Source organism: Budorcas taxicolor, chromosome 9 (assembly GCF_023091745.1).
Source record: "Budorcas taxicolor isolate Tak-1 chromosome 9, Takin1.1, whole genome shotgun sequence".
Classification (NCBI taxonomy): Eukaryota; Metazoa; Chordata; class Mammalia; order Artiodactyla; family Bovidae; genus Budorcas; species Budorcas taxicolor.
This window is the reverse complement of record NC_068918.1, coordinates 44,243,571-44,268,092: the sequence shown is the minus strand read 5'-3', so window position 1 is coordinate 44,268,092 and position 24,522 is coordinate 44,243,571. Positions and strand designations below refer to the sequence as shown.

The window sequence follows — 24,522 nt, the reverse complement described above, 5'->3', positions numbered from 1 at the left end:
CCATGAAATTAAAAGACGCTTACTCTTTGGAAGAAAAGTTATGACCAACCTAGACAGTATATTAAAAAGCAGAGACATTACTTTGCCAACAACGGTCCATCTAGTCAAAGCTATGGTTTTTCCAGTGGTCATGTATGGATGTGAGAGTTGGACTGTGAAGAAGGCTGAGTGTCGAAGAATTGATGTTTTTGAACTGTGGTGCTGGAGAAGACTCTTAAGAGTCCCTTTGACTGCAAGGAGATCCAATCAGTCTATCCTAAAGGAAATCAGTCCTGAATATTCATTGGAAGGATTGATACTGCAGCTCCAATACTTTGGCCACCTGATGTAAAGAACTGACTCATTTGAAAAGACCCTGATGCTGGGAAAGATTGAAGGGGAGGAGAAGGGGACGACAGAGGATGAAATGGTCGGATGACATCTCGACTCAGTGGACATTAGTCTGCGCAAGCTCCAGGAGTTGGTGATGGACAGGGAAGCCTGGCGTGCTGCAGTCCATGGGGTTGCAAAAAGTGGGACACAACTTACCAACTGAACTGAACTGATGGAGATAATAAAAAGATGAGTGGTTGTCAGGGGTTCAGGGGAGGTACGGATGAGGAAGGCAGAGCACAGAGGATTTTTAGGGTGGTGAAAATACTGTGTTCTCACTTCAGATGTTCATCCAAACCCCAAACCAAGAGTGAACCCTAATATGAACTATGGAGTCTGGGTGCTAATACTGTGTTCGTATGGGTTCATTGATTATAACAAATGTACCATCCTGGTGGGAACTGTTTATAATGGGGGAGCTTATGCATATGCAGGATTAGGAAGTATATGGGACTCTGCTTTCTGCTCAATTTGTTGTGGACCTAAGAGTGCTCTAAAAGATGAAGTTTATTAATGAATAAAATTTTTAAAATGCAAGTAAAATTTTTGTCTTAAACCATTTTTTTTCCTAGCTCACAGGCCATACAAAAAGTATGTGAAAGAAAAATTGGGTCTGGGACTTACAGTTTGCTAACTAGACTCATATATTTCTGACTACTTGCTATCTCTGTTTGGATCACCATTAGCCATCCAGTAAGCCACACATTGAACATATCTCCAAAATGGGACTTTTGATATTTCCTTCAAATCTCTTTCTTCCTTTGTTTTTACTCTTGCCAGTTGATGGTGCCTCAGTCTATCCTAGAGGCCAAAGCCTAGATTGTGAGTACTGTACAGTGAGGAAGCTTGTTTGTCTTGTTCATGTTCATACCCAAAGTGCCCGGAAAGGTGCCTCGACAGTGCAGCACTCAGGAAAGATTTTTCTGTTTGAATGGGTCAATTTCTCCACCTTCAGTTTCTTCATTTGCCTTATGGGGTTAATATTTACCTTGCAGGAGTGAGGAGTGGGGAACAGTATAAGAAAGAGAGATAACATGTATGAAATTACCTCACATGGCACCTGGTCCATGGTAGGCAATGTAAACATTAGAAATAGAAGTCATTATTTGTGAATAATTATTTTCGGTTCATGGAATTAACAACAATAATAATAGCACCTATATTTTTTTACCCTGTGAAAGATGCCAGGGATTATTCTAAAATTTTTACCAGGATTATTCCATTTTATCCTTATATGTAGACTTTACAAAAGTAGGTAGTAGCCATCCCCCTTTTTAAAAACATAATGATGCTAAAAACAAACATGTCAACAACTTGCCTATGTTGCTACAGTGGCTCCTGAAGCCGTACTTTTCCTTGCATTTCTTATAAAGCAAATACAATGACTTCCCCAGATGAACAGGGAATTGAAGATTAATGAGGTATTTCTTCATGTGAAAAATTATTCTACAGCTTCCTTCAGTGACATGAAGCATTCCCAGCAAGTGCTCCTGCAGCATCCTGTGCCCACGCTGTCATAGCCTACAACATAATGGTTCCTTTTGGCTCTTTGCTTCTGTCTGCGCTCAGGCACCCAGCAGTGACATCATAGTAGCCAACTATAAATGAACATGGGCATCAGCCCTATTCTTTCTCCCAGAGACCTTCCATCTTTGGACGTCAGTATTTTAAAGTAATGTTTCTTTTTCCTTTGGCTATACTAGCGTTATAAGAAACTAGCTCTGTATAGAAAAGCTCAGATTCATTCATAAAGCTTAATGGAATGAAACCTCCCAAGTTCATCACACTTGAAAGAGCACTGGTTATAAAAGTGAATCTTAATAATTAATTTGGCGTTTCTTATAACCTGTAATGACCTTCATGTTTCATTATATTTAATTGCCGGGACTGCTTCTTTCTCTTGGAGTTAGAAACTCTTAAAAATTTGTTCTGCCTTTTCAAATAATTAGGCCATATTTTTAAAGTAATGTAAGTATATATAATTCATCTTTACATCTTGTTAAATAATATATTTTGTTAATTTAAACACAATAAAGAAAACTGCTGGAAGTGGCTATCTGACAGAATTATTGATCTTAGAGCTTTGAAATACCAGAACCGTGAAAATGGAAAAGGGGTCAAAAGAAAATGAGGCTTGCTTGTGCAATCTCAGGGGACCAAGTATTTTGTGTAAAGAGTTACTTCACAGCTTCATTGAAATGAAGCACCTCCAGGCAAGTGCTCCTATAGCACCCTGTGCCCACGACTATCTTAGCAGCTTAGTAATTCCATCGGATTCCTTCTTCTCTCTCTCCTTGAGCACCTAGCCTGAGTATTTAATCCGTCACCCTTTCACGTGTCCTAAAATAGGAAAGGAAAAATAAGGAGCAACAAATGTAGACTTTTAAAGTTCCATTAATGGTAATAAAATTTTTGTAGGGCAGCACAGAGCTTCCTAGTAATACAGTGGTGGTGGTGGTGGTTCGGTCACTAAGTCGTGTTCAACTCTTCGTGACCCCATGGACTATAGTCCGTCAGGCTCTGTCCATGGGATTCCCCAGGCAAGAATACTGGAGTGGGTAGCCTTTCCCTTCTCCAGGGGATCTTCCTGGACCAGGGATTGAACCTGTGTCTCCTTCCTTGGCAGGTGGATTCTTTAGCACTGAGCCACTAGGGAAGTCCCAGTAATGTAGTACCGTTGGCCTTATCTATTCCAAGATTTCTTCTTAGCATCTTAGGGACTATGCTTCTACTTTCTGCCTATAACCTTAGAAACTTCGAATGAAGCAAATGAGACTGTGTAAACTTGTGAAGGAAAATAATAGAATCTCCAAGTGATTATCACCATACTTTGTTTTTTTACTAGTGTGTTTTTATTGTGGTTTTACCTTTGTGGTTTTCAGCATTTTTTTCAAGATATTCTGAAAATCAAGTCTCATTTTCTCTTTTGTTTGTATTCTAATAGATGGAAAAGTTAATTTCTTTTTCATAAATTGAAAATCAATTAGTATATTTAAGTTTGATATTAAGATCTTGTGGGAATTTGTACAAGTGTACTGTTTGGAAGAAACCTACATGACAAAATTTGAAACTTAAGGAATCAATAATCAAATCACAAATTCATCATACGGAACATCCAGCCCAAAGGTGACCTTTATTTGTACATATTACTACGACTGTTAGTTGAAATGTCTGTTGTGTCCTTTTGTTTAGCTCTTTCAACCAGATAATCCTTGATTCGGATTAGCATGTAACCAGGCTTTCTCATGGAGGCTTTTGACATCTTCTAACATCAGGACCTATATTTTTTATTCCTGTAAATTTCTTTACTAAATGATTCCTGAGGTATTCTTCTAAGGTGTTCAACAGCAATGAACATGAAAAAGGATGGACCGTATCATCATAGTCTCATAGGTAAGACATAAAATAAGACACGCATACACAGCTAATTCACTCAGGGCAAAAGCAGTCACTTGAAAAAGAAGCAGATAATGGTTGACATTTATTGCAGATTTATGTAAGCAGATACTCTAAGAGTCATGGCCTATACTTGATTGTCTGCACAACATCCATTCCCTCTTTCTTTTTTATATAAAATTCCAATTTAATATGGGACAATAGTGCATCTAGCTATAAAAACTCCCTTTCCCTGGTTTTTTGACAGTTTTGAGTAGCCACATGAACTAGACTTGGCAGATGAAATGTAAATGGAAGTCTGTGTGGTAGTATTTTTAGGAAATCTGTTATTTCGTAGTAAATAGTATCAGCTGGCATACTACTTCTATTCCTTTTCCTCTCGCTTCTTTCTGCTTTGAGTGCAAATGCAGTGCCTAGAGGTGTGGCAGCCTTTTTGTGACTATGAAACCACAGGCTAAAATTGGAGAAGGAAGAAATTGCAAGGAACCTGGTTTGTTGACACTCCAAGCTGCCTAATTTATGTTTCATGAGAAAGATAAGTCCCAAATTGTTTAAGCCATTTAGCTAGCACAGCCATATACAGTTGTAATGATGTATATGCATTTTCTCCGTGTTTCAAACAATTTTTTGAGATAGGTATTATAATTTCATTGTATAAATGAGGAAACAGAGGCAGAATTGAATAGTTACCTCAATCTCATTCTGCCAGCTGGGATTTGAAGTCAGGTGGTGTGACCTGGAGCTCATAGTTTTAGTTCATTAGACATCTGTGGCAATTTGGAGTCCCAGGAGATTAATCCCAGTTTCAGATTAGGGTGAAGGGAAATCTTGCAAAGCTTTGTCTAGGAAGTGGACGTCACTGAATCTTGACAAATGGGTAGGATTTTGATACAGCGATTAAAGAAGTTAGGAGGGCAGTCAAGGTGGGGAAAAAGGTACTGCCTGTATGTGGAAGACAATGGGCTATTGGCTTTAGCAAAGTAACCATAGGGTTGCAGAGTTGGAAGTTTGATAAATTAGGTTGGGGCCACATCATAAGAATTTCTGAATACAAAGACAAAAAGTTTGAACTTCTTATATCCATAAACTGGGGCCTAATTTATGGAGAACTACTGAATTTTGATTGGTGTCATTCATATTAAGTGTTTCAACAGAAATGTTTGTGAATATTTTCCCAAATTATAGATACATCTAGAAAGTAGAATTCATACTTTATTATCCTTAGTTGTTATTTTTCTTTCTTAGAAATAAAGTGGCTGTCATAAAGATACTCTTCCTAATTTGGAAAATCCTTTTACTTTAATCTTAGGCGCCACCTTGTGGTTTAAAAAATCCTTAGTGTAATGGTTTTGAAAGAACTAAATAGATGGCAGTTTCCCACAGCTAGATCTTATGGTTCAAATTCTGTCTATAGGAAGTCTGTTGAAGAACTTTACACAAAGCATTTTATGTATCTTTAATATCTGATAATTTAAAAGTTATTTACACTGATTTATTCAATTTACTTGTTTTTATTTATAAATTCAAATTGTGATAATTTGCCATTTTTGCTATATTATACAGAAAAAAGTCCCAAAGAAACAAGTATAAATAAGAATAAATGTGCTCATTTATTCTTATAAATGGTCTTAAGCCGCATCTGATTCTCACTTACATGAGAGCTTTCAAAAGTGCTTGTGTTCCTGTGTGCACAGCTGTTTGTTTGGTAAAGACCTTCATTATTTGACTTCAACATGTTCAGTTCTTTCAGACTACTCTATCCACAAACCCAGAAGTGAGTAATTTAAACATCTCCTGAAGCAAAAAATGAGGAAGATAGCTTTGAAGAACTGAGATACAACATTTTTTTGAAGACTTGCCATGGCTATTAAAGGCAGTCCCTACCAGTAGCACCTCCAAGAAGCAAGGTAAAGTGAGAGAAAAAAATAAAGAGAAGAAAAACAATAAGAAGGCAAAATTAAAAGGATGAAGAGACACTTGGTGATTTGGGAGAAGGAGCTGCAGAAGGAAAGGCAGGAATGCCTCGGGGTCTGTTTGCTCCATTAGTCCGAGCCCTGTCCTCCCAGAGCCCTGCCAAGTGAGGACAAGGCTCATCTTGTAGCCTCTGCAGCCTCTCACCTCTCCCCAGTACTCTTCTTCCTTAAGTTTCTGGCCTTGTGTCCTGCCTGAGGATATTGCTGGGAGCCGGAGCCCCAGTCTCATTCCAATGTGGAAGCCCCTTGTTGGAGATTGTGCAGCTTCCCAGGTGGCGCTAGTAGCTAAGAACCCACCTGCCACTGCAAGAGACTAAGAGACGGGGGTTCGATCCCTGGGTTGTGAATATCCTCTGGAGGAGGGCATGGCAGCCCACTCCAGTATTCTTGCCTGGAGAATCCCATAGACAGAGGAGGCCAACCGACTGCAGTCCGTGGGGTCACGAAGAGTCAGACACAACTGAGGGACTTAGCACACACAAAGATTGTGTAGATCCACCCTTGCTTAGATCAGTGGCCAGACGACGCCTTGGTCTGAGTACTCAGGAGCGCCTCCTTCTGGCAGGGCAGTTGGTCCCTTCACGCCTGAATTCTGATGTGGTAACTCTCACTGGTATCTTTACTTATTTATTTATTTATTTTTTCATTGGTATCTTTAGAGACCACTGTCTGCAACTGTAGTTGTGGCTTTTACCTCTGTTGCTTTTTCACTCTGCCCAGTGTCATCTTGACTACAGCCACTGGCTGCTTCTTATCCTCAGCTGATCACAGTGAAGGCAGAGTCTCAGCATTTGGGGCAGGGGTCAGCAGTGGATCTTTCCTCAGCTGACACAGACTAGCTTGCCACCAGCTGCAGGAAAGCTTTTGAAATGAGATTGTCACCTCCCCAGCTAGGACTGTCCAGCTCCCCTCTTTCAAGTTCAGCCATCTGTATTCTGTTACCTGGAGGTCAAGTGTGAGTGGGTGGCAGGGAAACCATGTTCCGCATGATGACCTGTGAACAGGCAGCTCGTGCCCACCTGAGATTGCATCAGAACCTCTTTGAACAGTCTGAAGACACCCCACTTCTGCCTCCACCCAGGCAGGGGAGCATCACTGAGGAAAGAGGCAGTGCCAGCCCAGTTGGGTGGCATTAGTGTTTTTCTGGACTGCTTGGCTTTATGCATCCTGCGTTTCTTCATCTTTTTTGTTATTCAGACACTGGTCTTGTCCTCTATCTCATCTGGGCTAAGCTCCTCCAGTTTGATGACTGACTAGATGTGTCAAGCTCCCACTCTACTACTCTGTGTTCTGAACTGTCAGGGAACACCCTTCCCTCCTGTGGGTGGTCCTGGGGTGATCCTTCTTCCCATCTGACCCGCTTTGAGTGCCAGACTAGATGTGGGTGGGTATGCATTCCTGAAAGGCCTAAGTGTAACCAGCATGTGCTCTGCAACACTTAACTTAGCTAGGTCTCCATTGTCATCTATCAGCTGACGTGTGGGAGAGCCCTCCCTTCTACAGAAGGCCTTTTTCACCCAGTTCTTCTAGACAACTGATAGATTGGCCATACTGTACACCGTGATGAGATCCAACCTTTGTTTTTCTGCCCAAACACAAATTCTCTGGAAAAATATATGCGGACAACCAGTCACCAATAAGCTACAGAACTGACTTAAAAAGACTTTAAGGGCTTCCCTGGTGACTCAGATGGTAAAGAATTTGCCTGCAATGCGGGAGACCCGGGTTTGATCCCTGGGTGGGGAAGATACCCTAGAGAAGGAAATAGCAACCCACTCCAGTATTCTTGCCTGGGATATCCCACGGACAGAGAAGCCTGGCAGGCTACAGTCCATGGGGTTGCAAAGAGTTGGACACAACTGAGTGACTAACGTAACTAAATTTAAGTGGAGCTTGGAAATGCTGGTTCTGTTCCTATAAGTGAGACCCAGCTTTTCTGATAGGTTTGTTTGTTTGTTTTCCAAACCACTCCCTTTAAAATCACTTAGGGATTTTCTGTGCTAAATAATTTTTTTTTAGAGAAACTTAGGTTATAATGAGAGAAGAAAAAAACTACAGAACAGAAATCAAGAAACAAAGACAAAAAAACAGTCCCAGTATGGGTTTCTCTTCTGAGGTTTCTCCAGGTGGCCCGCTGGACGTGTTACACCTGCTATGGAATGTTCATCTTGTCTCTCTGTGATATCTGTCTTTGTGCTTGGCATTACGGAGCCTTAGAGGTTATCATGAATGCCAGTTGTGTGAAATAAGCGCAACTGACAGGATTTAAAGGCTAAGACTAACCTTTCTAATCCATCTATTCCCCATTCTGCGCCTTAGGCCATGCCTCTTCTGCAAGAATACACTACATCCTTGCTCCTGTGAAGAGAGCTGCAATAATTTCCTGAATGTCAGTCAAAGCCTTCTCCTTGAGGAGTTAGAAAAATTCAGGCTTTTCCCTCTGACTAGACAGGAAAGGAGCTGTAAAGAATTTTCAGAATAAGATGAGTGTTGGTATTTTTGCCACACATGCTTAACTTTTTCACTTCTTTGATCATTGAGAAATAAAATGTATAGTCCTTTTCCCTCTTTCCTCTCATGTTAGGCTTATTAACAAAGTTAATTTTTAATTTAAAAACATATCTAGAGGACTTCCCTGACAGTCCAGTGGTTGGGACTCCATTCTTCCACTGCAGGGGGCTGTGCAGGTTTTATAACTGGTTGGAGAACTAAGATCTTGCATGCCGCCTGGTGTGGCCGATAGTAAATAATAAATAAATAGTTTTTAAAAATTAAAAAAAGCGTGTCTAAAGATAAATTCTTCTCTGATAGCTCAGTTAGTAAAGAATCTGCCTGCAATGCAGGAGACCCTGATTTAATTCCTGGGTTGGGAAGATTCCCCTGGAGAAGGGACAGTCTACCAACTCCAATATTCTGGCCTGGAGAATTCCATAGAGTGTATTTATAGTCCATGGGGTCACAAAGAGTTGGACACAATTGAGCAACTTTCACTTTTCACTTTCAGAGATAAATTAATTCAATAAATTACTATAAGGTAAATTCATCAATGTTAAGTGAAAGCTTTTTGTTTGTTATTGTTCTAAGTGCTAGGGATACAAAATGGCTCAAGTTGTTACTCTCCTGGATCATGTATCCTATTGAGTGGAGGAACAGAAAATCATCAAGGAGACAAATATATAGTATGTTGAGAGATGTTAAGTGCTGTGAAGAAGAATAAAGCAAAGAGATTGGGGATAGGGGTAATGGAGAGTGGGGTACTGTTTTACATAGGATGGTCAGAGAAGGCCTCTTAGGTAAGATGCTTTCTGGGCAGAGGTTTGAAGAGCATGAGGAGTGAGCCTCTCTGATATCTTGAGGAAGAGCAATCCAGGCAAAGAAAGCAGCTAGATGTAAACGCTAAGGTGCTCTGTGTATTCGAAAAGAACTTACATGGTATAGTGAACACTTTGGTCTTTTTCCAATGAGATAAAAAGTTGTTGGACATTTTGAATGAAAGAGTGACATGATTTCATTTCTGTTTTTAAAGAACCATTTGATTGATATTAAAAGCAGTTCGAGGAGGCAAAGGAGAAAGCAGTTTAACTAGTTAGGAGGCTGTTATATAGGAGACAGTAGGTTGGACTAGAGTGATAATGATGAAAGAGGTACTGAGTATGTTTGATTCTGGAACTATTTTGAAGTAGAGCTAACAGGAGTGGCTGATGGATCAGTTGTGAGGTATGAGAAAAATAAGAGGAGTAAGGAATGACTCTGGGGTTTTAGTGTAAATAACTGAGTTGCTTTTTGCTGAAATGGCTGGATTGGGATAGGAGCAGGTTTGGTGGTTGGTGGAGAGGATGAAGAATTCAGTGTGGGGCACATTCAGGTTGAGCTGCCCAATAGATACCCAAGTGGTGACACAGAATAGGTGGTTGAATATCAGTCTGAAGTTTAAGGGTAAGGTTGGGGCTGGAGAAACAAATTTGAATGTAATCAGTGTGTAGGTAGTTTTAAAGCCATGGGATTATGTGAGGTCATCCACAGAGTTAGTAGAGAGAGGAAAGAAGAGATAGGGAGACTGAGCTCTGAGCATCTCCAATGCTTACAGTTTGGGAAGGAGATGGAAAGGCTCTGGTTATTGAAGTAGAAGAAACCGAGAGAGAGAGAGAGTGTTGTCCTAGGGGCAAGGGAAGAAATTGTCCAAGAAGAAGAGCAATCAGCTTTGCTAACTGCTGCTGGCTTGAGTAAGATTAAATATTGAGAAGTGGCTCTTGGATGTAGAAGTCACTGATAGCCTTGATGAGAGCATTTTTAGAGGAACCATGGGAACAAAACTCAACAGGTATAGATTTGAAATAGAGAAGAGTAAAGCAAGCAATGGGGTTTTATATAAATAACTTCCCCTGAGGAGCTTTGTTATGATGGGAAGCATGAAGGGTCTTTAGGGTCGAGGGATGGGATTTTTATTTCTTAAGAGCTTGAATGGCATATTTGTATGCTGATGAGAGTTATCGTCCAGTGGAAGAGAACAGCTGATGATGTAGCAACGAGAGGGGAAGTATCAGGCAGAGAGAGATGGGGTCTAGTGCCCAACTGCAGTGTGGAGGAGAATAAAATGTGCTGGAACAGATACGAGTAGGTGGGTTGGTAGACTTGTTAGTGGGAGCCTTTGGAAGATCATGAGGTTAGTGTAAGAAGAGAGACAAGGAGTTCCAGGCTTGAGGAGAGAGGAGCATGCGAGAAGGAATAGAGAGAGCGAGCGAGCTGACTCCATCAGTGTTTTCCTGGCTTCACTGGGCACTGGAAGCCCCAGTGGGATTTGTCAAAACACCAGTTGCTGGGCTTTACTTGAAAGTTTCTGATTCAGTTAGATCTGGGGAGGTGCCTAAGAATTTGCAGTTTTCAGGATTTCCCAGGTAACGCTGATGCAGCTGGTTCAGAGACTAGACTTAAGGAACCACTGGGCTTGGGAAATGGGTGAGGAAGACTGGAGCAGCATTGCAGTCTTCCTGTGCCTGGCAGTCTTGGATGTAAAGTTAATTTAGTCAGCTTAGTTGTGTGTTTTTCTCCAGTCCTGTTTACCAGCTCAAGCGCTGGCAGCTGTAGGCTCAAAGTTGGACCTAATTAGAGAAAAATGAAGAGTGCTTTGCCAGTATATCTGGGGCATTTTGCTTTCTCTCTGATGCCTTTCTATTCTAAAAAGACTATTTCTACATCTTTTATTTGAAACAGAAAGGATTAGAGAATCAGAGATCGAGAAGGAAAAAAAATGAAAGCTTGTGGTTGAAGTTATTACAGGATTTAGAAGTAAAATGGAGTAATATCTACCTCTGGTTTCATATTTCAAGGAGAAATGTAAGCCCTTTTCCCTAAAATACCTGTTAACTGTACTGTTTCTGCAATTTACTGAAGAAAAACATTCTGAAGTATATGTTGAAAAACTAAAATTCAATTCTTTTGTATTTACAAGATGACATTCATCACAAACTGAATTTAAAGACTATTATATTGGTCTTTGCAAATGTTCATATCCTCCTGCAAAAATAAGTGGTTAAGTGTGGAGCTTTGTGCACAAGAAATGAGTATTGGAAATGAGAACTCAGCTGTTACAATGAGGGCCACAGCTCATTAATCAGAACAGAAAAAAGGACTGACTTCCATAATAAGAAACAGTATTAATTCAGATATAGTATGTTAAGGAGCAATTTAAATACAGTATATTTGCATATTAAGCAAGTTTTAAGTAACTGATTATTTTCTTTTATTAAAAAAAAAACAACAGATTTTGTTGGAGCCAGGCGTGATCCAGGATGTGTTAGCAGCTGGCAGTCACCTACAGTTACTGGAGCTTCTCAATTTATGTTCTCACTATCTCATCCAGGTATGTAAGCTTGCATCCTGCTAGTATGCCCTGCACTCCTCCCCCTGCAGTAACCCACCAGTTGGACTCCAGTGACAGATAAAGTACAAGAGGGGTGGGTGGGAGATGTGGCCTGTGGTGGTAGAATTTCTCCAGGACACGAGCTGAGGCTTCTAGGAGGGCAGCTGCAGCTCCCAGTGTCCTACCTCATGTCCCCAGCCCTCCCCGCCCACCCTAGGCCTCCACTCCCCTTGGGCAGCAGAGCAACTCAACAACCACAGACAAGGTTCACTGCTGGGGCCCTGGGAGATGACACCAGGAAGGGTCTTGACTTGAACCAATGCTGTCTGGTTGTGGAAATGCATGAAAAGTTGGATAGTCATTTCAGATTTCGGTTAACAGTAGCTAACATATCATGATGTCATATGTAATTAATTGCTGCCTGAACTTCTCGGGCAGTAAATTCTGGAGAAGTGATGAGTGATCTGTGCATTTTTTGCCCTGATTTGCTAGGGTTGCAGGAAAGGCTCTGCGAAGGGGAGGGGGAGAATAGCCCATCCACTGAGCACCTGCCACTTGCTCACTGATGCGTCACATTTGGCCCTCACAACAGGGTACACATTTTGATAGGTAAACAATCAAAGATTTGAAATAATCCCAGTTTTCCCATAGCTGGTGAGTGATAGGCCTTTCTGATTCCAAAGACCTTTTTTTCTTCTTGGATGAAAACCTTTTGTTTCAATAGGAAGACACGGGACATCTTAGGCAGGTAGTACGTCTATGAGTCTCTTATTTTGCAGAGAGTGAAGTACCAACCCCCTATCTTGAGATCCTCCAATTTATTCTACTAGTATGACTGTTAACTTGCATTTGTTACAGGATTATAACAACAGTGAAAGTAAATTTGAAAAATAATAAATCTACATAATTTAATTCTACTATCCTTGTGCACATGACATGTTATTAGTAAGTAGAAAAATCCTATTTTTTCTGCCTAATTATTTCCTTCCTAATAATTTCTCTAATTTTAAATATAGCCATTCTGTTACTCATTAGGTACATTTCCAAAGCCCTTTCTCGTATATCATATTATTTCATCCCCCCAGCAACCTCAGGAAATAGGAACCAGTGCTCCCTAGGGAGACAGTGTAAGGAATGTCAGCCATGTTCAACTAAGGGGCAATTCCCATACAGCAGATAAAAGTTTTATCATTATCTCAGCATATTTAATCTAATAGTTAATGTTTAAATGTTTTATCTTCTTTTCCTTCCGATTCCCCTCCGTATCATTGGGTGATATGGGATAGCTATTTTAATCCCTTTCTGCAAGTACCAAAAGAGAAAAACATTGGTCATAAGACTTCAAATCTGTGTGTTCGATTTGTGAAATTGAAATTACTTTTATTTGACATTTTTACAACAAATATTACAACTTGTGCTTTCAGCAGCGTCACCTGATCCACTTTTTCCCTGGTAGATAATAATTAATGATGTGTGTTGACAAAAGTTGGCTTATGGTGCTAGCTATCATGATGCATATTAAAATAGTGTGTATATACAGGTGTGTGTGTGTGTGTGTGTGTGTGTGAACTATAATTCTCTCTAAATAAGGATTCCAGATGAACATGGGACGTTCATGAGTATTTTTCTCTACCCATCAGATGAACCTGTCGAAATATTGGCTAACTTGTGTCACTTTGGAATTTTTAATTCTTGCAGTTCATTGCTCTGGAATAAAATGTAGCTTGCATACAGATGTGTTTTCTGGATAGGTCATTTATTATTAGCCTGCTTGAGCAGGGGTTAAAAATTTCACTTTCTTTTCACCAATGTTTTCATTTCATTCTCTTATGTGACTTTCCTTTTCTTTTTTAACTCTGATGTTACAAGATGTTCAACTTTTAGAAGGAAATTTGACTATAAGTGGATTAAAACCATTTGTGTGCAGAAGCCTTCATTATGTCAGTCTTTTACAAATATATCCCCTGCCTCTCTTTTAGGATTATCAAATTACCAGAATGGGTCAGTCTGCCTTTATGCTTTGACAGAGTCAAATAACTATACCTATTTATTATTTTTGGGGGGTATTATTGCTTAACTAGTTTTTAATTTCCTATGGAATAATTTTATTGGGTATATAAAACATTTTCTGTTAAAATGAGAAATCTTTAGTGCTTTAACTGTAGTTAGAAATTAAGACCCAACACCAAAGCTAGTATATTCTCCATCCTTGTTTGGTGCTTGCCAAGTTGCTTCAGTCGTGTCCAGCTCTTTGCACACGACTAACCCACCAGGGTCCTCTGTCCATGGGATTCTCCAGGCAAGAATACTGGAGTAGTCCTTGTTCGGTACAACGAGGAGTTTGTGAAGCCATTTTCCTAAGATGCCTGGTATTATTTTGTTGTTCTCAGATTACCATTATTTCAGAGATGTGAAGGGTAGACTTTGGCTTTGGTGCCTCCTCCTGTCCTCTTGGGCTCATTAAAAAGCATATGCTAGGAGAAGTGCTAGGTGAACACTTCCAGAAACTCACTGCCCCACCCAAGCCACCCTGAGCCTCCCCAGCCATCAGCTGTTGTATTGACCTGAAGCTTCTTCGGCACATGCCTAGATACTGCTGCTGCCCCCCAGCCAAGGGAAGGGACACTTTGAGGTCACTGTGTGGGCTTTTTTCTCTTGCTTTTTCTCTGGCAGGCTGTTGAGGGCCAGGAGCCCACATCATAAGAGCAGTATCCCTCTGTATTAGGGAGGATAACCACGAATTAGCCTCTCAGGCTGTGAGGTCTTCCTTATCCTGTGAGGTCTTCACGTATTCAGTTTTGGCCCCAGGCCCGCTCATTGGACCCCTCATTGAGAACACACATGGTCTCAGCGCATGCTGGTGGGATTAACTGGTAGCGTGGCTATGAAAACAGCTAACTCATTGAGGACGAGGTGGTTGCAAGGAGGAATGGCTACTGTAATAGCCCATCCTCCCAAGATGAGGGATTTATAAACAACTCAAGTGTACATCCTTTCTCACTGCTTTGCAGTGAAATTCTGTAGGATTCCATCCTGTATAGCCTGTCGTGTTATATATTATTAATAAGCATGACCTGTCAGACTTACCTGCTATCTGAGGTTCAGTCTCAAATGAAATGTGAATGTTGCTTTCCCTGTTCCGCCTTCTGCTCCTCTTTCTTACCCACTGTTCTCTTCTTAAAAATTTCATCAGAAAGGTGAACCAGTTCACTAAAGAGCAATATTTATTTTAGAGTAGGCCCAGTAAAACATGTAAGTTTTCTTATTTTTCAGAGTATGCATGTGTACACGCATGTCAGTCACTATGTTAAATCTTATAAAGGAATCTCTGCAGACCATCCTCAGGACATGGACTGTGAATAAAGGGATTCTGATGTGGCTGCTGATTTACTGAGTCCTTCAGATAAACATTACAAACTTTTAGAGTCCAGTTTTCCTAAACTTTGACTTTTCCTTGCCTTTTTAAAGTTAGCTTCTGAACATCTCTATCTAAGCATCACACAGGCAATTCAGATCCAACCTGAGAAAACCTATCCTTTTCTCTCTTGGTGGTACCATTGATCTGTTAGTTGTCTAGACATTTGGACAGAATCTCAGAACCCCCTTCCTCATCACTGTATCCAATCAGTTATCAAGTTGCATTGATTCTACCTCCCAATTTCTCTCAGACCAGGTCCTTTTCTCCAGTGCTAATTTTCTTACCTTTCTTGAGACTCTCACCATCACTGGCTATATGTTATGAACTCATAATTTCCTCCTAGGGGGGTCTGCTTGTTTCTCACCTCTGTCTATGCCAAACCATAGTCCCCAGAGCCGTCATTATCTTTCACAGGAAAGAGAACCAACATTTATTGAGAGCCTATCTGTATTGAGTCTTTTGCACAGAGATTCCCATTTCTCCTCTGCTGAGCAACCCCTTAAGGCAGGTGAGTGTTCTTTTCTCTTTACAGATGGAGAAACTTAAAGTCAGAGCTAGGATGTTGATCTGGTTTGGAAAACTCTACTAGCTACCCTAATGACCCTTTGGCCGCATCATTTCACCTACAGAAACACTTAGCCTGGTCTCCAAGGCCAGGCCTGATCATCCTGAGCCTCATATCTTGTCCTCACGCCTTTCCTAGTCTGCTCTGTTCTGGGCACTAAGGCCTTCCTCTCATGTTGGACCTTGACACTGGGAGGAAGGGCTAGGTGGTGGAGATCCTCAGTGGACAGGGAGCACCTTCAGTCATCACCTTCAGATTGTACCAAGGGTCAAGAGTAGGGAACAAACACACACACGACCCGCCCCAAAACTCCCCTAGCATAAGATCAGGGGTACTGGCCACTGGATTTTGTGCTATATCCTCTGAAAGTGATGTATTAGGAGATACACTAGCTTTGCTGAAAATGACTTTTTTTTTGTAGTTAGCTTTGTAGATTTTGTACTCAAAAAAGATTTGTAGATTTTGTACTCCCTCCCCTAAATAACACATGGTATATCCTATTATTTGATTAGTAAGTGATCTTTTGGTTTGCCAAGTATCAGCCCTTATTATGAAATGCAATTTAAAGAACTCTCACTAGACTTTCTGAATGAGACCACCAAAGTGGTGAATTAACTCCTTTTGATAGGAATATGCTTTTAGTATCTGCTCCTAGGCAGCAGGTGGCAGTGTGAATCCACCAGAATTCAGTAGTTAATTTAAAGCAAAAATCAGAAAAAATGAAAAGAAAAATTATTTATTTTGCTACATATTAGTCTTCTGACCTAATCAGTAAAAAAGTCATTATTCACACCACACTGGGCAATATGCATTGTAATTTTTAACAAATAATAGGAAACTGTTAATGTGTTCACAGGAAATACAGTTTTGTCTTGGGCTGCTGTGGTCATTTATCACCACACTTTGTGAAATCACTCATTTGTTCTAATTTGAATGTAAATGACTCTAAGGTTTTACAAATAAGGTGACAGACTCACATAAATGTAATTGCAGGGTTCATCTCCCTCTTTTTATATATCACTCATTAGGTTATGAATTAAATACATCGTATTAAACCAGGGGCATGTCCAATGATGATATTGTAATGGCAAATTACTCTATGCTATTAGAGGTGTATTTTTTATTCATGGACATTAATTTGTCATTAAGCGGCATTAGTTTAGCACTTTTATGGGGAAGACGTGACCTGAAAGAGGAGACGTGCTGCTGCGATGTGAGAGGCAAAGGGTAGGAGTGCTCTAGGTAGAGTATTTTATCACTACAAGGAAAACTGGGCTGGGCGGGGGGTGTCCTTTTTTTAAATTTGTTTTGTTTTCTGTTTTTACAAGCATAAAAGAGCATTTCCCCAGTTTGAAGGGATTGTTCTGTTTATGATGTGCATTTTTGGATCACCTCGTAAAGTGAAGCCAAAATTCTTGCTATTAATCATTCAGAAACCAAGAATGTAAAGGGAGCAGGAGGGAGGAAGTGACTTCCTGCCCTGAATCTCCCTCCTCTGTGACTGATGCTTATTAGTCATCCCTTGTCTTCATTTTGTTTTACACTAAATGGGCTGCCGTGAGATTTAGTCATTTTCTCTCTTCAGTGAAGGTACAAAGGTTTAAAGAATGTTATTCTCCCATGAGGGTATTAGGAAGAATTCTGGGTATTCTGGTTTTTTTTTTTTTCATAAATGGTGATTTTTAGTGTTCTTTTACTTAGAAATTATTTTTTCCCTTTCAACTTCAAGAAGTGTTGGATCCTTGAAATAACTTCACAGAAGCAGAAAGTATCTGAGTGCTGGTTTTGCATCACTTTCCTCTTGGGCTAACGTGGCTGAAAGTGTCTTACCCACCCCAGTTATGCTGTGGGGCTCTTGAAAGCAGGAGTCATACCTGACGCCTCTTTATTTCTTACCCCCTCCCTCCTTTCACATCACAGGGGCTCAGGGTGTTTACTGGTCAGCTCAGGCTACCATAACAAAATACCGCAGACCAGGTGACCTAAACAGACGTTTATTTCTCACAGTTCTGGAGGCAGGAAGTCTAAGATCAGGTGCTAACATGGGTAGGCTCTGATGAGGGCTCTCTTCCTGTCTTGCACGTGGCCACCTTCTGGCTGTGTTCTCACAGGACAGAGAGAGACCACAAGCTCTCTGGTATCTCTTCTTAGGAGAACACTGATCCCATCATGAGGGCCCCACCCTCATGACCTCATCTAAACCCAGCTGCCTCCCAAAGGCACACCTCTAAATACCATCACACTGGGGCTTAGAACTTAAACATACAAATTTTGGAAGGATACAGTTCAATCCATAGCAGTGTGTACTATAAACTTCTCCTGCTTAAATATTGAAATTTTGTATTATGGGAAAAAAATAATAAATAAGTCTTTTGTTACCTATTGAATACAGTTTTTTAAGTTGAAAATACTTTCTATGGGGATTGCGTTTAGCACTAAAGATCTTGCATATTTTACAGTATTTTAATAGATTATGATTTTTTAACTAAGTAATATGGCAATGACTTATAGGAGGTTATCTCTTCCAAACAATGTATTATTATAATTTTAATTATTAAATTAGCACTGTCTCCTAGATACATAATATATAGTCGGTGTTCTAAATGGAATAATTTATCCTCAAGGTTGAGAAGTTATAACTTACATTCATTTTTCTCCACCACTGAGCTATTTTTTCCCACATTAGATAAGACAGATGATTGTACCAACATATATATTTAATATGCCCCTAATCAAATATACTGTGTGCTATTTCATAGTTCACTAGAGCTGATGCTTTTGTATTTGGAGAAAGTTAAAGTACAAATTTTGGAAAATACATTACAGACAGTTTAATCTTTCAGATTTTTTTTTTAAGTCAGTGCACACGATCAGAAAGGGTAGGAATGTATCAGCCTTACTTAATCATTGCCAACTACTAATTATTTGTTCTAATCATGACTATTTGCTGTCTGGCATGGGTAATCTAGACTGTCATATTTGCCAAATGTCATTAATATTTGGCTCTAAAATATATCATAAGTTTTTTAGTAGCCATTTAAGGATCCCAGTCAATTTTTTTCACATGCTATTTGTTGGCTCTTTTTCCCTAAGCCCACTCCAGCGGATGTCAGTGACAGTCCAAAGACATGCCGGCTGGCCAAGGAAGTCATTTTGTCATTTTAATTTGTTATATGGATAATCTAGAGTTCACTGTGTCTTCTTTGTGAGTTTTTAAGGAGAAGAATGTCTTGAAGGATTTTTCTAATATTAGTAATTTCTATTTTCAGCTATTTGTTGTCCAGTGGGCAATTTTAAAATCACTTTCAACATATTTTTCTCAAAAATAAAATGTTTCCAATGTTTTACTGATGCCAGAGTTCAGAATCAATAAAGCAAACAAAATCAATCACACTTAATTCCATTATCAATACTCAAAATTAGAGGCGTCAAAAGAAAATCTATGTTTCATTTAAGATATTCATCCTCCTGCCCACCCTTCACCTGCAAATATTTCTGCCCATAGTTAAATGTCTGCCCTGTTCTCTGAGGCTAAAAACTGCCTTTCAGCAGCTTGATCTGTCAGGAACCTCCTGTGTTTCCCATAGTTTTAGTGTCTTCTCCGCTGGTACCTTTTTTCGTTTTTAAAATAGGATCAATAAGATAGGAGAAACTTTTCTTCTTCTTTCATCACCGCAGCCCTCTCCTATTAACTACCAAACTGGGAACAGTGTCTGTGTGTCCTTACCACTTGTTCATTCTTCAGTTCTGTTGAACTCAGTCCTCGGCCTTCATTACTGCTCAAAGGCTGTTTCAACAAAGGTCACCAAAGCCTCCAAATTGTCAAAGGCAGTGGTCTTTAATGTGACCACACTATAGCCTTTCAGTACTGGCAGCTCCTTTCTTTCCTGCACCTCTCTTTTCTCAAGACTCTCTCCTAGTTCTCCTCCTCCTTCTTTTCAATTCTTTTACAGACTCTTCTTCCATCAGCCCCATGAATATCCCCCTGGGTACTGTGGTGCCACATGGGTGCTCATCTCTTCTGCTCACCTTCGCTTTCTTTCGTCCACATGTGGAGGGCCTCTGTCCCCTCTCCTGCACTCCAGCTTCAGTGTTCATCCCTGTCTCCCGGTTACAGACTATGTTTCTAACCCTGTCCTTTTTCTTTCTCATCTCCTTAATGTGCTCTATTCTTACTGTACTGAATAGCGTGTTTTGTCATCTCTAAGCCAACTGCTTAGTCAGCGTTTCCTCTTGGATATTCCACAGACATGTGACCTTTCTGAGAGTTAACCCAAGCCAGAAATTCAAGAGTCATCCTAAAATACTCCATCTTTGTGCTACACATAGGCTGTCACCAGAACCTTTCAATCTTACCTCCTTAACTTTTCCTTATACTCCATTTTTGAAGAGGAGTTGTAGGTTCATGACAAAATTAAGAGGAAGATAGAGAGATTTCCCCTGTACCCCAACATATGAAAAGCCGTCTTCATTATCAACATCCTCTGCCAGAGTAGACACGTGTTACAATCGATGGACTTACCGTCACTATCACGTCACCATTACCCAGAGTCTGCAGTTTATATTAGGGGTCACTCTTGGTATTTTACATCCTGTAGGTTTGGCCAAAATGTGTGTCTACCATTATAATGTCATATCTAGTCCTGGAGTGGATTGCCATTTCCTTCTGCAGGGGATCTTCCCAACCCAGGGATCGAACCCGGGTCTCCCGCATTGTAGACAGACGCTTTACCGTCTGAGCCACCAGGGAAATCCAAGAGTAGTCTCACTACGCTAAAAATCCTCTGGGCTCTGCCTGTTCATCCCTCCTTCCCTATCTTAACCCCTGGAATCACTGATGTTTTTATTGTCTCCATAGTTTCATTTTTTTTCCCAGAAGGTTGTATAGTTAGATTCATACAGTATATAACCTTTTCAGATTGGCTTCTTTTGCTTAGTAATACACATTTAAATTTCCCCTCTGTCTCTTCATAGCTTGATAGCTCATTTCTTTTTAGCTCTACATAGTATTCCATTGTCTGGATACCACAGTTTAATTATCCATTCGTCTACTAGAGGACATGTTGGACACTTCAAGTTTAGGCAATTATGATGAGCTGTTATAAACATCTGTGTGCAGGACTTTGCATAAGCTCCCTTAATTTTTAAAAATCTCTATCATTCTATTTCTACTACCACTGTCTTAGTTCAAATCCTCAATACTTATTTCCTGGGCTAGAGGAACTTCCTGATAACCAATGAACCTACCTCTCTTCACTCTTGCCTCACTCCAAAACAAGGTTTATTCATCTTAAAGTGGTTCAGATGTTCCATTAAAAAAAAAATTCATTGTGTACAGCATGTGAGATCTTAGTTCCCCAGCCAGGGATGAAACCCATGCCCCCTGTATTGATTGGGAGTGTGGTGTCTCAACCACCGGACTACCAGGGAAGTCCCAACACAGGTTCTGTTTTTACTATGAAACATCCTATCTCTTTAGCCTTTAAAAAAACAGTTTATTACCCACATGCTATAACACAGTCATTGCAAACTTCATGCATATCCCCATACTCAAACCTCTTTACATGACGCCTCCTTCTCCATGGATTATTCTTCTCTCACAGTGTCACCCTGTGAGTTCCTCTTTAACCTGCAAGGACTTTGCTCACGTTATCTCCTCTTCTGATCAGTCGATCTCGGAGTTCGATTTCTCTCCTTTTCATTAATTATGGGGCACTCTTCTGCGGTGCTGATCACACCATATTACCTGTGTTGATTTACTTTTCCATCTCCCGGTGATATAAATTCATGTCTCAGAGTTATGTGACCTTGGGCAAAGATCACATAAAAAGAGGTTACACAAGCTCTTTGCCCACATACCTCATCCATAAAACTCAGATATGATATCGTATATACAATGTACATCTTAGGGGTGTTGGAGTGTTCATGATATGGTGCATGCAAAGTATATTATAGCATAGTACCCTACACACAGTAGGTATCCTGAAAACCAGAGCCCGTACAGTGGCATGCTTCGCTTGTGAATTTCTCTATTAATTCCACAGTTACCTGGCTACCCACTTCCATCACTCCTGTCTTCCTTCATTCCTGGAAATGTCGCAAACTCTACTACCTACTTCCAATCAACAGCATATTGGACAGGCCTGTTCCTGGAAATTTTGGAAATAATAACCATTCTGGAAAATGTATTTTTCCTATGGGCCACTTCTCTTGGCTTTGTAGATGTGCATGTATTATTTTAGAAAAAGAGTCACAAATAATTATACGAACCATTTCTTTCTCCCTTCCTCTGATAAGTGAAAACATAACACTGAACTGATACTTTAATAAATAGTAAAAATTGATGCTTTTAAAAGCAACATAATAATTGATGTTGCTGCTTTGTAAATAGGAAGTTTTTGTTTTATTGTTTTTCCCCTGCCCTTCCTGTAAATAGAACATCTTGCTCCTTCCTCATTTACAGGATTCAGGGAGAAATTAGAAAACTCTTTATTTCTAGCTCTAGTGCATTGTAGTTGCTTAGAAACATGTTTGTTTGAGTTCCTTCTCCATGTGCCAAGTGAGTTCCCTGTGAGAGGGATTTGTTGTAAAAGCCACATGGTGTCCTGAGTTCCCTGATTAGGGGATATGTAAGCAGTGCATTTGTTGAACAGGAGAGAAGTGTAAGTTATTCCTTACCGGAAGACTGCTGTCCATATGTCTGCCTCCCTCCCGGTGTCTTTCCTTCCCTGATGTCTCTCCCACCTCCACTTCCCACTGTCCCTCCACAGATATCCTTTAGAGCAGGCTGCCAACCTTTTCTTGCTGCAGTTCAGGGGACATGTGCTCGGGCCCTATGAAATGACTGCTTATCTGTGTCATTAATTTAGCTCCAGGTACAGGTAAGTTCAGTGGTAAAGAATCTGCTTGCCAGTGCAAGAGACACAGAGGCACAGGTTCGATCCCTCGGTTGGGAGGATCCCTTGGAGGAGGAAATGACAACCTGCTCCAGTATTCTCTGCCATGGACAGAGGAGCCTGGTGGGCTACAGTCCATGGGGTCGCAAAGAGTTGGACATGACTGAGCAACTGAGCTCACACACACATGCACGTTCCATGGCCTCAGTCCCATACATTCAGTATATTGCTTGCCCACTTCAGATCTGGGATGAGGGACTGGGGTCTTGCAGCTTGTTCTGCTGCTTGAATATGTTTTTGCAGATTAGAGCTATTCCTTTCTTCACTCAAATGTGTACTTTGTATCAGTGGTTCTTAAACTTGACCATGTATGGAATCACCTGAATAGCTGGTTAAAACAGACTGCTGGGCCTGCCCATACAGTTTGATTCAAGAGATCTAAGGAGCCTGGATATCTGCATCCTAACGAGTTCCCAGGTGATGCTAATGTTACTGCTCTGGGGACCACAGAAAATCACTGTTCCAGATACTCTTGCCACCTCACTACACATCAGTTCCCAGCCTGTTAAGTAACTGACTTCAGATTTTGAAAGTTCATAACATCTAGATAAATTTGAACTGGTCCCAGTTATAAATATATAAAAATTTTTTACATTATATAATAAAATTTGTAAATGTGATATAAAATATTGATATTATATATCCTACATAGCATCCAAAATATAAAAAACCAAAACACTGCAGAGTTAAAACAAAACAAAAAAAACCTTACCAGTCTTCATTGTTACGTATAATAATGGTTGACAAAGTCCATGTGAATAAACTAAGAGATTGTTGAAATTCTGCAGCATTGAGCTAATTTTCAGCAACTGACTTTGAGTAGCACAGCTTATGATGTATGGAAATGCATCATAATTACTTCCAGGCTCTACTATTCTTTAAAAATATTTTAAACTGATTTGGCCTCTCATCATTCAAAAAAGCTTTGTGATTCTTGAAATTTTCATTTTAAAGCCCCAGTTGCTCAGATAGACTGTTTTGCAACTAAAAAAAGAAAAGTATACATTAGTTTCCTCTATAGAGTCCATAATTTAGTGGTAATCGCCTGAAGTGCTGAGGCAGCTCGAGTAAACTTTTTGATAGCATTTTGCAGCACATGGTGGCCAGGGCCAGAATTATTAGTTGTTGATGATAGCTGTGTTTCTGTATGTCTTTCATACTGGATTTCCAGCTTACTACAGACTTTTCCAAGGAACAATATAAAATTATTCATGAGCCTTGGATATTTATGCATACAATTGATTATGAAAATGTACTAGTAACCTAATTGTAGAGTTCCTCTGTTATACAGCACAAATATATTTATACAGGCCTTCAAAGACTTCAAGAATTAGAGCATGCTGGGGTTTTTTCTTATATTTTTGAATCGCTGCTAATATCTTGTTTTAGTCTAAGCACATTGCATTTATGCATATTTATATCAATACACAAATATATGGTTGTATTCAGTTGTCCATATATTTTTATGTTTGTATACAAATATATCTATCTCTGTATATTTATACAAATAAAAATATCTGGTTTTACATTATTTTATCATATCACAAATAAACTGGCCTTCATTGTCAATGATTTACTCATCTTTTTTTCCATAGCTATTAGATTTTATCCCATCAGCTCTAATATATTATAAAGAAAGCTCACAGGTTCCTTTACATGCTTGATATGTCTGATGACTTTTTTTCTACATGATTCATCTCCAGGCATTGGATTTTATTTGTTTCAGCATGTTCCGAAGGTCCAACCCTTCACCACACATCCACGACAAAGCCCTTTATGTTGCTTTCTCTAATCCTGGAGTGCAATCCTTTTCTGCAGCACCAGGTCATGTAGTCACATAATACCTTGATTTATAACTCGGTTGTAATCCAAATAGGAAACAGGTGGAATCACAACTGGGTATGGTGCCTTGGATATTAATGGCTTGGCTCAGCAGTGGAATTTCTAAAGCTGTATACACTCTTTTTTGCCTTAATTATGCA

The 24,522-nt window shown here is 40.0% G+C and overlaps 1 protein-coding gene across 1 annotated transcript in view; it reads left to right on the top strand.

Annotated features, from left to right (window-relative positions):
* The window catches only part of KLHL32 (kelch like family member 32), a 179,224-nt gene that overhangs the window by 76,832 nt on the left and 77,870 nt on the right, over positions 1-24,522 (top strand). Inside the window, exon 4 of the mRNA XM_052645838.1 lies at positions 11,503-11,601. Within this exon, the coding sequence (XP_052501798.1) occupies positions 11,503-11,601 (99 nt within the window). The remainder of the gene's footprint in view (positions 1-11,502; positions 11,602-24,522) is intronic.